Raw genomic sequence first — 12,447 nt, 5'->3', positions numbered from 1 at the left:
CAACTGCTTTGCTTTCTCAGTTAAAGGTCAGAGGTACTGCAGATGCTGGTTTAAATCGAAGGTAGACCCAAAATGCTGGAGTAACTCAGTGGGACAGGCAGCATCTCAGGAGAGACGGAATGGATGATGTTTTAGTTTGAGGGGTCTCAAGGTGTCTCGACCTAAAACGACACCCATTCTTTCTCTCCAGAGATGCTGCCTGTCCTTCTGAATTACTCCAGAATTTTGTGTCTTCCTTGAATGTCAGGGGTCATGTGGAGAAGGCAGGAGAATGGGGTTGAGGGAAAGAAAGATCAGCCATGATTGAATGGCGTAATAGACTTGATTGGCTGGATGGCCTAATTCAGCTGCTATCACATGAATTTATAAGTGTGTTAGGATATTGAATTGTAGTCTAAGATGCACACCATGTACCTTTCCACAATATGCTTTCAAGGCATGAAATGCTGCCAAGATTTCCAAATAATTGATGCCATATTTTTGACCAAGGCGTAACTCCTCCTTGTTCCATCTACCACCACAACTAGAGATGGTGTTAGTTGCACCCCATCCTAGTTCACTAGCACTAGTGCTTGCCCTACTCAGTGCTGAAGGGCATATTATTATTGGGTGAATAGATGACATTCTGATAGTCAGGAAGACATTATATCTCGCAAAGCTAGCTGTTTCAGCTGCCAAATTTATCTTTGAGAAATTGGGATTTCTCATTCATCTAGCTAAATCCAGGCTGATACCAACAAGATCTATTTCTTATTTAGGGTTTGTCATCAATTCGGCAGAGATGTCTGCGACCCTGCCCATGGAGAAAAAACAAAATTTGGTAGAGGCTTGTTCAAATCTACTGATTAATGAAAAGCCATCTATCCGCCAGGTTGCAGCGGTAATTGGCAAGGTAGTAGCTGCCTTCCCAACCGCATGTTATGGGCCTATGCATTATCGAAAAATGGACCATGAAAAGGATCAGGCACTAAGACTCCACAAAGGTCATTTTGACAGACCTGTGCAGTTGTTGTCAGAGTCAAAAGCTGAATGGTGGGTTGTGAATAATCATCCTTGTTCAGGCAGCTTTCTCCCTAGTAAACCCACAACAACACTGCAGAGCGATGCTAGTGAACTAGGATGGGGTGCAACTAACACCATCTCTAGTTGTGGTGGTAGATGGAACAAGGAAGACTTACGCCTTGGTCAAAAATATGGCATCAATTATTTGGAAATCTTGGCAGCATTTCATGCCTTGAAAGCATATTGTGGAAAGGTACATGGTGTGCATCTTGGACTACAATTGGATAACTCAACAGCGGTGGCATATGTAAATCACATGGGTGGTTGTAGATCACTATCTTGTGATGCTCTAGCAAATGTTAGTTGGGCTTGGTGCCTCGATAGAAGCATTTGGATTTCAGCTGCTCATTTGCCGGGCAGATTTAATATGGTAGCAGATCCTAGATCACGGATGATCAATGATCGAACTGAATGGATGTTGAATCAGGCATTGTTCAACAAGATAATAGCTCACTATGGAGCACCAGACATTGATCATGCAATATGATTTAAAATTCAGTATCCATTGAAAGAAATTAGGTTGACAAGACAATTTTTTCTACTATTTGTAAATGTCCCTTGCACGTATTTGTGGTATGAGATTGCAATTGGTGTTACCTGTCACTGTTGGCGGCATCTTGGTTGTAAAAGTAGCATATTGAACCGTAGGACTTTGTTGTGTTGTGGTTCCTGAATATGTCAATTCAGAGAAAATACAGAAAAATGTCAGTTAAAATACATGGCAGCACTCTCATAGCAACAAACTGTATAAAATGTTCAAAGAAATTGAAACGGACATCAATTATTCGATTTTTCAAATACCCTATTGGAGCTGCTACTATTTTCCAAATGAAGAAGCTTCCATGATATGTAATGAATGAGTTATGAATAATAAGGGCAACTTTTTCACTCAGAAGGTGTGGGTATCGGGAACAAGCAGGTGAGGCAGGTACAATGGCAACATTTAAAATACATTTAGACGGGTACATGGATAGGAAAGATTTAAAGCAATATGGGCCATATGTGGATATGTGGGAATAGTGTAGATGAGGCGACTCGGTTGCCATGGGCAAGGTGGGCTGAAGGCCCTGTTTCCTTGCTGGATGATTCTATAAAGATTCTATGACTCAGGATATTTCTAATTAAAATACTGAGTTGATTACAATAGCAACTGCTTTGCTTTCTCAGTTAAAGGTCAGAGGTACTGCAGATGCTGGTTTAAATCGCAGGTAGACACAAAATGCTGGAGTAACTCAGTGGGACAGGCAGCATCTCTGGAGAGACGGGATGGGTGATGTTTTAGTTTGAGAGGTCTCAAGGTGTCTCGACCCAAAACGACACCCATTCTTTCTCTCCAGAGATGCTGCCTGTCCTTTGGAATTACTCCAGAATTTTGAGTCTTCCTTGAATGTCAGGGGTCATGTGGAGAAGGCAGGAGAATGGGGTTGAGGGAAAGAAAGATCAGCCATGATTGAATGGCGTAGTAGCATTGATTGGCTGGATGGCCTAATTCAGCTCCTATCACATGAATTTGTAAGTGTGTTAGGATATCTAAATTATAGTCTAGTTGTGACTCACTTCACTAACGGCTGCAGTCTAAACTGAGGATCCACGTGTTTCAACTGTGCAAATGCGTGAATCATTCTTGGGAAGAAACTTACAATGGTGACGATAAAACTTTAAGTGATATCCTATTGCATAACAGAATGTGTTAACTGCTCCAGTTTCCTGAATGGCCTGTGTTACTGCAGCCACGTTTATAGATTTGTTCCAGAGCAATTTAAATGGGAAACAAACCCACTGATTCTTTCCAAAACCTTTTCCTTGGCAACTCGACTTTGAAGGGAAATGTTATACTTCGACAGAGGCTGCTGTATTATTCATCTTTTCAAAGGAGGAAAGAAGTAAACGTCAACTTGCTGGAACGTTTTTGCAACTGGATGGGGATCGGGCACGTTCAGTCAAGCCGAGGTCTGGAGAATTGATGTTTTCTGTTTGCTGTTTTCTGATGGTTTAGTAATAGTGAGGAACATAAATTTAGCAACGTGACAAATGGCGAGGCTTCCAGTCCTCTTCATAGATACAAAGGTGACACCTGGCCTCGCTGCTCTTCCCGTTTCAGTCATTCTGAGTGAGAAGGAGGGAGGCGATGCAGAGCAACTCCTGGCTGACTTGCCACGGCTGAGAAACACAATGGGGGAGATGTTGGTGACTCCGGGGAGAAGGAGGGAGTGACGGCGGTGGAGTGTGGAGCGGCGGAGTGGACATAGCGATGGTTGAATGGAAGAAGTGGTAGCATCAGTGGGCCCTGCAGAGCTGCAAGAGTGGAGGGAGCACCAGGGTGACGGAGCACGTCTTGTTGGTGGTACTGTCACCCAGCGAAATGCCACATCGCCAGCAAACCTCTCTGCATTTTTGTCAACTATTGCCCCTGATTTGATTATTAGTTTACACCATGATTGGACTGGTTGAAAAGTGGTTTACTTAAATATGCCTCGAAAGCTAAATGTTGTAAATAAAGCCTGACTATAATGCACAGAAAGGAACTGCAGATGCTGGTTTTAACCAAAGATAGACACAAAAAGCTGGAGTAACAAGCAGCATCTCTGCAGAGAAGGAATGTGATGTTTCGTGTCGAGACCCTTCTTTTTGCATGAAGTCTGACCGTAATGGGCCTGTGCCGCTTGCCGATTTTTATAGGCAACTGCCGGTGACTGTCATAGTCTTGGCAGGTCGCTGAAAAATTGTTGACTGGACCCCCCCTACGACAATGTCTATTGCAAGCTACAACAACCTACAACCTAGCTACAAGAAGCTACAGCAAGCTCCCAACAACCAGTGACCCAATAGTCGCGATTTAGGACGTCCACCTACAACCACACCTACGACAACCTACGACGACAACTACGACAACCGACATCAAGCTACGACCCTGTCGGCATCAACTGAAGGAAACTGACCTCATTTTGACCTCCAAAGCAATGGAATGATAATTTTTCCTTTTATAGGGTTTGTAGGGTGGGGTTTTCCAATCATTCTGCGTCATGACTGGCATGGAGTAACATCAGAGGGCATGATTCTCACAAGAAGAAGAAGCCCTGCTGCTTGCAGCAGCCCTCATGTTTATAGATCAGAAAGACAGTAGGACAAGAAGAATGGTGAAGAAGAAGCCCAAGAAGTGGTCTGTGTGGTTGAAGGCCCTGTCCCTGAGCAGAATCAGGTTGGGCCAGTATGAAAACCTGATGACTGTGCTCCAGCAAGAAGATGAGGCTGCTTTCAGAAACTTCGCTAGGTACCCCTCTGAGCTGTTTCAGTAGCTGAAGACACGGGTGGGCCCTCTCCTGGAGAAAAAGGAGACCTTCATGAGGAAGCCACTGGAACCAGGCCTGTGCCTAGCCATCGCCCTCCGCTACCTGTCATCAGGAGACTTCTACAAGAGCCTCTCCTACAGCTTACTTGTGCCCCACAACACCATCAGCAAGGTTGTCCGAGAGACCTGTGAGGCCATCATCAATGCTTATGAAGATTAAGTCATAGACTGCGCTAGTACACCAGATGAGTGGAAGAGAGTGGCGCAGGGCTTTGATACCAGATGGAACCTCCAGACCACGTGTGGGGCAATTGATGGCAAGCATGTGGCCATCAGGTGTTCACCCAAGGGAGGTTCTATGTACTTCAACTTCCTGTTTTAGGATGTGGGCACACCTGGCAGTGTGTCAGAGAGTAGGATCTGGAGAGAGACCTCCTTTTGGCAAGCACTGGAAGAAGGAACAGCAGGTTTTCCTGATCCTGAACCTCTGCCAGGAGAAGACAACCGTGACATTCACTACACACTGGTTGCTGATGATGCCTTCCCACTCAGGTTATGTATGATGAAGCCATACCCTCACAGTCGGATGTCAGGGGAGCAGAGGATCTTAAACATGACAGCAATTTGACTACAGGGTGATGGCAGATTTTAAGCCGCGCCGGGCGATGAAAGGCCCCGTGAATGGGCCGATTCAACCTCAGCTCTATGTTCTTTGCTCCACCAGGACGTTTCTCTCCTTCAATCGCCACGCTCTAATCTCAGTGTCACCCCCCTACTTCCGCTCTGACCAACACCTCCCTCCTGCAATCATTGCGCTGAATCATCATGTCCCGCCCCCCCCCCCCCCCCCCCCCCCACTGCCTGCTGACCGACGTCTCTATTGTCCATTCGGCACCCTCGATCATCAGTCCCACTCCCACTGTCTCGCAGAAAGCGGAGATTTTCAATAGACTTTTTTCACTGAATTTCAAACTTCGGATTACAAAACATGTGGGGGATTGTCCCCCACCTCTCAAATCATGGAGGGGAGGTATAGCCCATGTCCCCCCTGGGATTTCCGCCTGTGCTGACCGGTGAATTTCATTGGTGCATTGGAAAAACCCGAGTCCACAGCTCCACGCGGTAGGTGTCTATAGTCTATATAGTCTATAGTCTATACGTCCCTATCACGTGGAGCTGTGGACTCAGGTTTTTCCAATACACCAAAGAAATTCACCAGTCAGCACCCGCGGGGACCTTCATCAACAGGCGACAACCCATGACATCCTGGCCGCAACCTACGACAACACCTACATCAGGAGACATCAAGCTACGCTCATTGGTGTAAATCTAACTCTCGGCGAAAAATGTTCAATCTAAAAAATAGCCTTAGTGGGACAGGCCCATAAGGCACCATCAATTGCCCCTTACCGAATGTACACATGTATAGTGTAGGAAGGAACTGCAGATGCTGGTTTAAACAGAAGATAGACACAGATTGCTGGAGTATCTCAGCGGGTCAGGCAGCATCTCTGACAAGAAGGAACAGGTGACATTTTGGGTCGACACCCTTCTATTTTACACAGGTACTGTAGTATTGTGAGTAATTTCGACTTGTGTAAAATCTAACCTATGTTATAGTTTACGGATCTGATGGTCCAGTTCTTCATGTTCCTTGATGCTAAATATCACTATTTAATTGGGGCAACCAAGTCAATGCTGTGGACAAGAAATCACACCCAACACATCTACTTCCTCAAAAGATGAAGGAAATTCGGCATGTCACCGATACCAATATCATCTGCAGATGCATCAGAGAAAGCATCCTCTCTGAACAAGTCGGAGTATGGACTGGCTACGGCTTTGTCCTTGAAATTACAGAGTTATGATTGCAGCCCAGTCCATCTCGCAAACCAGCCTCCTCCTCACTGACTCCATCTACATCTCACACTGCCACGGGAAAGTGGCCAACAAAACCAAGGACCACTCACACCCCGGACCTTCTATCTTCTCCACTCTCCTCTCAGGCGGAAAATATAAAAGCTTGAAAGCAGCATATTGTGCTCTGACATAGAACATAAAACATAGAACATGGGACAGCACAGCACAGGAATGGGCCCTTCAGCCCACAATGTTTGTGCTGAGCACGATGCCATGTTAAACTTATTTCATCTGTCTGAACATAATTCATATCCCTCTATTCCTTGCTCTTCCATGTGCCTCTTAAAGGCCACTATCATATCTGCCTCCATCACCCCTGGCAATGTGTTCCAGGCACCCACATGTACTGTAATATTCTGAGCGATTTTGACTTGCGCAAAATCTGACCTATGTTAGAGTTTGCGGATCTGATGTTTTGTGATGGTCCAGTGCTTCACGTTCCTTGATTAAAAATATCACAAATTAATTTGGTGCAACCAAGTCAATGCTTAGTAAATAAACGTTACCTACACATCTCTATTAAAGTTTCTCTCTTTCACTCAATAGTTTCCCTACCACTGATATGAGACTCACCAGCCTATAGATTCTCGCTACCGGATATCCCTGCTACCCTTCTTAAACAAAGATAAAACATTAGCCATTCTCCAGTCCTCTGGGACCTCGCCTGTGGCTAGAAGAGAAACAAAGATCCTCTTCAAGGATCCCACCATCTCCTCTGCCTTCCTCAATAACCTGTGATTGACCCTATCAGGCCCTGTGGGACATCCACCTTAATGCTCTTCAAGAGCCTCAGAACCACCTCCTTCCTGATCTCAAACTGCACTAGCAACACTGATTTTGTCGCCCTCGAAACCCTCCCCAGTGAATACAGAGGCAAAGTGCTCATTTAGCATCTCACCTACATTCGCCTACTCCATGTAGAGACACTCTCCTTTATCCTTGAGCGGTCCTACCTTCTGGTCTCCCTTTTGTTTTTATCCTGGATATAAAAACCTTGGGATTTTCCTCAATCTGACTTGTCCATGACATTTCAAGTCCCTGTTTGGTCCTTCTAATCCCCCATTGAAGTTCTTTCCTTCTCACTTCCCATTCCTCATAAGCCCCGTCTGATGCCACTCTCTAAACCCACATGTCTAGGATTATTCCCGATCTTCCACAACTTGCTCTGTGATGTGCTTGTTCCTGTGGTTACAGTAGTTGTCCAAGCTTTAAATACCATGGAAATGTATATTAAAATATGTGGCAGCACTGTCGTGATTTGCCCTATAACTTGTATAAAATGAACGTAGAAGTCTAAACTGCCTTCAATAACGTTGCTTTCCTTTCTGTTGGCAAAATTACCATCATTAAGATAATCAATGATGCCATGGAGATCCTGATATTTTCCAACTTAATAAGCTTCCACGATATATCGTTACAAATGAATATTTGCTTGATCTTTGCGACATGGCATAGTTAACTAGCTGTGTTTCTCCAATTTATGTCCTCTACCACCAAAATAACAACATTATAGCAGCATTATGCCTTCAGTGAAAGTAATTGTAGTTGATGTGACAACGACTAGTTACATCAATGCATATAGCCTATTCTTTCCATTAAATAAAAGGTTGGATTGCAGCTCTTGCTATGAAGAAACTGCATCCTGCAAATGGAAAATAGACACAAAGTTGGAGTAACTCAGTGGCCCAGACAGCATAGCTGGAGAAAAGGTGACATTGAAAGTCGAGACCCGAAATGCCACCTATTTCAGAAGTGCTGCCTGACCTGCTGAATTACTCCAGCTTTTTGTGTCTGTCTTCGGTGTAAGCCAGCATCTGCATTTCCTTCCTACGCATTTCCTGTTGATGGAATTTTAGTTTACCCACTTTGTGCTGCAACTATGGTCTTGTTAAGTATTTTACTGTACAGTTTGTGAGATATCAATGATTTTGCTGATATGGGTAAAATTCTATGCCATGATGCTCAAGCTTGCTCTGTTGCCTGTTGCTTAGAAAAGCATGAAACATATCTGAAGAAAGAGTAAATGTGGTAATTGGTGCTTCGACACTGTTGTTTTAATGGTAAATGTCATCGTTGAAGCAGTTACATTTGTACATGATTCTATTGCTATTGTAGTGCGTGTACAGGTAGGCGGCGCAACTCTGGTCAGCAGCGGCCTCTGCAGCCCGTCCGCGTTTTTATTATTTTTTGTCTATGTTTATATGTAGTTTTTGTTATTTTTTGTTGGGGTGTGTGTGTGGGGGGGTGGGGTGGGAGGGATGGGGCAACTTTTTAAATGTCTCCCTGCACGGGAGACCCGACCTTTTCTTGTCGGGTCTTCGTTGTCGTTGGGGCTGCAAATGAGGAGCGGCCTCCAACAGAAGAAGCCGGGGACTCTGGTGCCGACTCACCTCACCGTCGCGGAGCTGGCCGAGTCCGGAGCGGGTGGAGTGGTGGTGGAGCGCTGCTGCTGCTGCTGCTGCTGATGGAGATTCGGAGGCTGCAACTGCGGGTCTGGGGACGGCGGCACCGGGAGCCCGCGGGTCCCTGGAGGGAGACCGCTTTTCAGGGCTCCTGCAACGGCGACTTCTCCCGCCCGAGTTGCGGGGTCGAAGAGCTCCTGGAGCGGGGCCTAACATCACCGCCCCGCGCGGCTTGGAATGGCCGCGGGACTCTGCGAGCGCACGCCGGGGGCTCTAACACCAAGACCCGGTGTGCGACCTCGCACCACCCGGCGTGGCTTTAATGGCCGCGGGACAATTGCCATCGCCAGCCGGGGGCTTTGACTTTGACTCTGACATCGGGGGGGGGGGGGAGTGTAGTGGAGAGGGGGGAGTGCAGTGGAGAGATAAGTTTTTTTGGCCTTCCATCACAGCAATGTGATGGATGTTTATGTAAAATGTAAATTGTGTTGTGTCTGGGGTCTATTTGTTTGTAATGTATGGCTGCAGAAATGGCATTTCGTTTGGACCTCAAGGGGTCCAAATGACAATTAAATTGTATTGTATTGTATTGTTGTTGATGACATTTATACAAAATGAATCTCAGAAAACTAACTATTGATCAACTCTAGCAAAAACTATTCCACTTACAGAAACTAAGATTCATAATGAGAAATCCTGACATGAATAACATGTTTTATTTAGTTCTCTTTAGAGATTTGATTGTCTTCCAGCTCATGATCTTCAAATAATGTGAAAGTATTACATTATTTTACATAATCATATGCCTTATATAATTAAATGCCCCCTCCGAAATGAGGTGTCTGGTTCTCTTCAGGTCAATGAAACAAACTCTGCATGTGCATTTGCAAAATAACTGTGAATTATGCATTGACACACAAGTTTTAATTTCATGTCGATGTATTTTTAAAATAAATTAACCTGTACAAATTGTATTGATTAATTTTATTTGATTTTATTCCAATGTGAATTTTAAATGCAATTTCTCTGCATAAGGCTAAAAATGTTTAAGTTGATTGAAGAAATCATTAACATTTGTGAATTTTAGCTTTTCTGATTTTGGTTTGTTATGTTGCAAATTTATGGCACCTGTTGATGCTGATGTTTCTTCTGCTGAACAAGATAAATTTGTTATATCCTCCTGGGATGAGCTTTCTTCGGAGCTTAAAGATTTCTTTTCAATATCTAATTGGGGGTGAAATGTTAGTAAAACAAAGCATTATGAGATAATAGTATGAATAGTCTGAACAAATTAAAAAGATCAGAGGTTGAATTCAAGTACTTTGATTTCATTCATTTTGACAAAAAATACAATCTTGCATTAATGTAGATCTAGTGTTGCACCACAGTTGTTCTAAGTGTGCACAATTATACCAGTATAATAAACTCTTAATAAATGCACTTTTCACCTCTTAAGGTTTTCTACACACTGATAGATGGCGGAAAAATGCCTTCACTGACTATGTGTCACTGGGCAAAACCTGCAGCAACTCAGAGACCACTCTGAACTAAACGGTTGAATATTTCCACAATGGAGCTTGTGATCGAATTTGACATATCCATTGTCACTGCTTTCCATCTGGCACACAACCAGGAATCCACAACATCTGACTATTGCTGTTGAAAGAGTAGTTACCACACAAAATTTGATCTTTCACAACTATCTGTGGAATGCTTTAGATAAATTTAAAAGATTAATTGTGGTCATATAATTATAGACTCGTTAGCACGGAAACAGGCCCTCCAGTCTCTCATCCATGCCCACCGAGATATCCAGCAACACATTTCCCACAATTTGGCCTCTATCCCACTATCCCTTTCCTATAAATATACCTATTCAAATCATTTTAAAACACGGTGATTGGATGAAGGCAAGCAAGCTAAATGACAGCTTCATTACCCTATCTACATCTACCTCCTGGAGAGACTGAGAAAATTCTGCATGTCTTCAGTCACTCTTCCAATCTGTTATAGATGCACCGGAGAAAGCGTATGGTCGGGTTGCATCACAGCTCGGCTTGGGAATAGCTCTGCATAAGACCACAAGAAATTGCAGGGAATTGTAGATTTAGCCCAACCCATCACACAGACCTGACTTCCCACCATTGACTCCAGCTACACTTTACACTGCCTCAGAAAAACAGTCAACATAATCAAAGACGTGTCCCACCTCAATCATTCCAGAGCTTGAAAGTGCACCCCACCAGACTCATCAGCTCTGTTATTAGTCTTTTGAATGGTTCTTTCATAAGCGAGGGCCCTGTCTGGTTCAGCTCTTCAGCACTGTGGACATTGCACTTTGTCCATTGAACGGATGTGCTAACAATGCTGAGAATTACTCTATATTCTGCATTCTTCATCTTCTCCTTTGCTTCATCTACTCTACATGACTTTGACTTGATTGTATTTATGTATGGTATATGTGATCTGTTTGGATAGCATGCAAACCAAAGCTTTTCACTGTACCTCAGTACATGTGACAATAATAAACCTAAACGGATCTACCTATACTGCCACTTTCACGGAGCTTTAAACATGCATCCCTGAAGATATCTCTGTATATAATTGCTTCTACAGTATCTGCCATTTACCATGTACGCCCTGCCAATATTAGACATCCCAGAATTCATGACCTTGTTAAAGTTATCTGGAATGTCCCAAGCACTATTGCTGAATGAGTACAACCATCACGAGGGTAACATTCACATACTAACACCTACTATTGTACCCCCATTTATTTAGTCTGGCACAATACAAAACTCATTGACATGTTGTTGAATTTAGTGGAGTGGGATGTTAGAAGAATCATCAGGTCAGACCCAACTCAATGGTTTTCAGTGCTGTTGACTATTGCTTCCTTTTTTTAGCCATCAAAATACAGCTGCCTCCAGTCACCCACACCTCCCAATCCAGTGTGAACTGGATTGGGAGGTGTGCCTGTGCCACTTCATCAGTGTTCATGCTACTCTGATTTTATCAAATTCAATCATGTTGATAGGGTTGGAGATAGCAACGTTCACGTGGTCCGCCCTGTTTCAATGAATGCAATCAACCCAGCGTGCATAATCAGATAAGATCAAATGGAACAAGTTGTCCTACAACTTTAGGCTGTGCCCGCTTTATGCAAGAGGAAGAAGTATCATGTTGATAAATGGAATAAACCCCAAATATAAAAACACTGGCCAAACCAAGGGATATATTCAAGATGCGATGATTGCTAAAGGTTACAGCACTACTCACTTTCCATAGGAGTGCAGACCAGTTGGGTGCACATTGGCCTCAGAAATGCACCATTTGAACTCAAATCACTGTGAGGAGTAGCCCATTTAATTTCTAGAGAGATGTTAAACATTGTGGAAATGATAATGCCGATTTATGAGAACTAATATTTATATGGGAAAATAATATCAACGTTTGTAATAGTTTCCTTCACTGGAGCTGGATCTCGGAATTGTAGTAGATTTCACTTGATGACAATGATGAAGATATTGTAGAATATGTCAAATCTGCTGTTGTTGCATGGAAATTTTCAAATCTAATTGTAATATGTATAGAAATATCAAAACAACAGTTTACCACTCACAGATAATATCATAAATATATAACAACATCAGAAATACATTTGCATATTGTTATATGGTTATATGGTTATATACATTTGCACATTGTTATATGGTTATATGGTTATAAATATTGCAAATGTATTTCTGATGTTGTTATAATTCACACAGACCA

General features: G+C 43.4%; 1 protein-coding gene across 14 annotated transcripts in view; it reads right to left on the bottom strand.

Annotated features, from left to right (window-relative positions):
* Positions 1-12,447, bottom strand: part of LOC129703231 (mucin-2-like) — a 78,049-nt gene that overhangs the window by 54,738 nt on the left and 10,864 nt on the right. For 13 of the 14 annotated variants that reach the window (XM_055645511.1, XM_055645515.1, XM_055645521.1 and 10 more), the window contains exon 2: positions 1,660-1,731. In XM_055645511.1, the coding sequence (XP_055501486.1) occupies positions 1,660-1,731 (72 nt within the window). Of the gene's footprint in view, positions 1-1,659; positions 1,732-9,801; positions 11,665-12,447 lie in introns of those variants that run through there. The other variant, XM_055645523.1, reaches the window with a different exon arrangement.

The sequence above is a fragment of the Leucoraja erinacea genome, chromosome 14, assembly GCF_028641065.1.
Source record: "Leucoraja erinacea ecotype New England chromosome 14, Leri_hhj_1, whole genome shotgun sequence".
Lineage (NCBI taxonomy): Eukaryota > Metazoa > Chordata > Chondrichthyes > Rajiformes > Rajidae > Leucoraja > Leucoraja erinaceus.
This window is presented reverse-complemented; position numbering and strand designations above follow the sequence as displayed.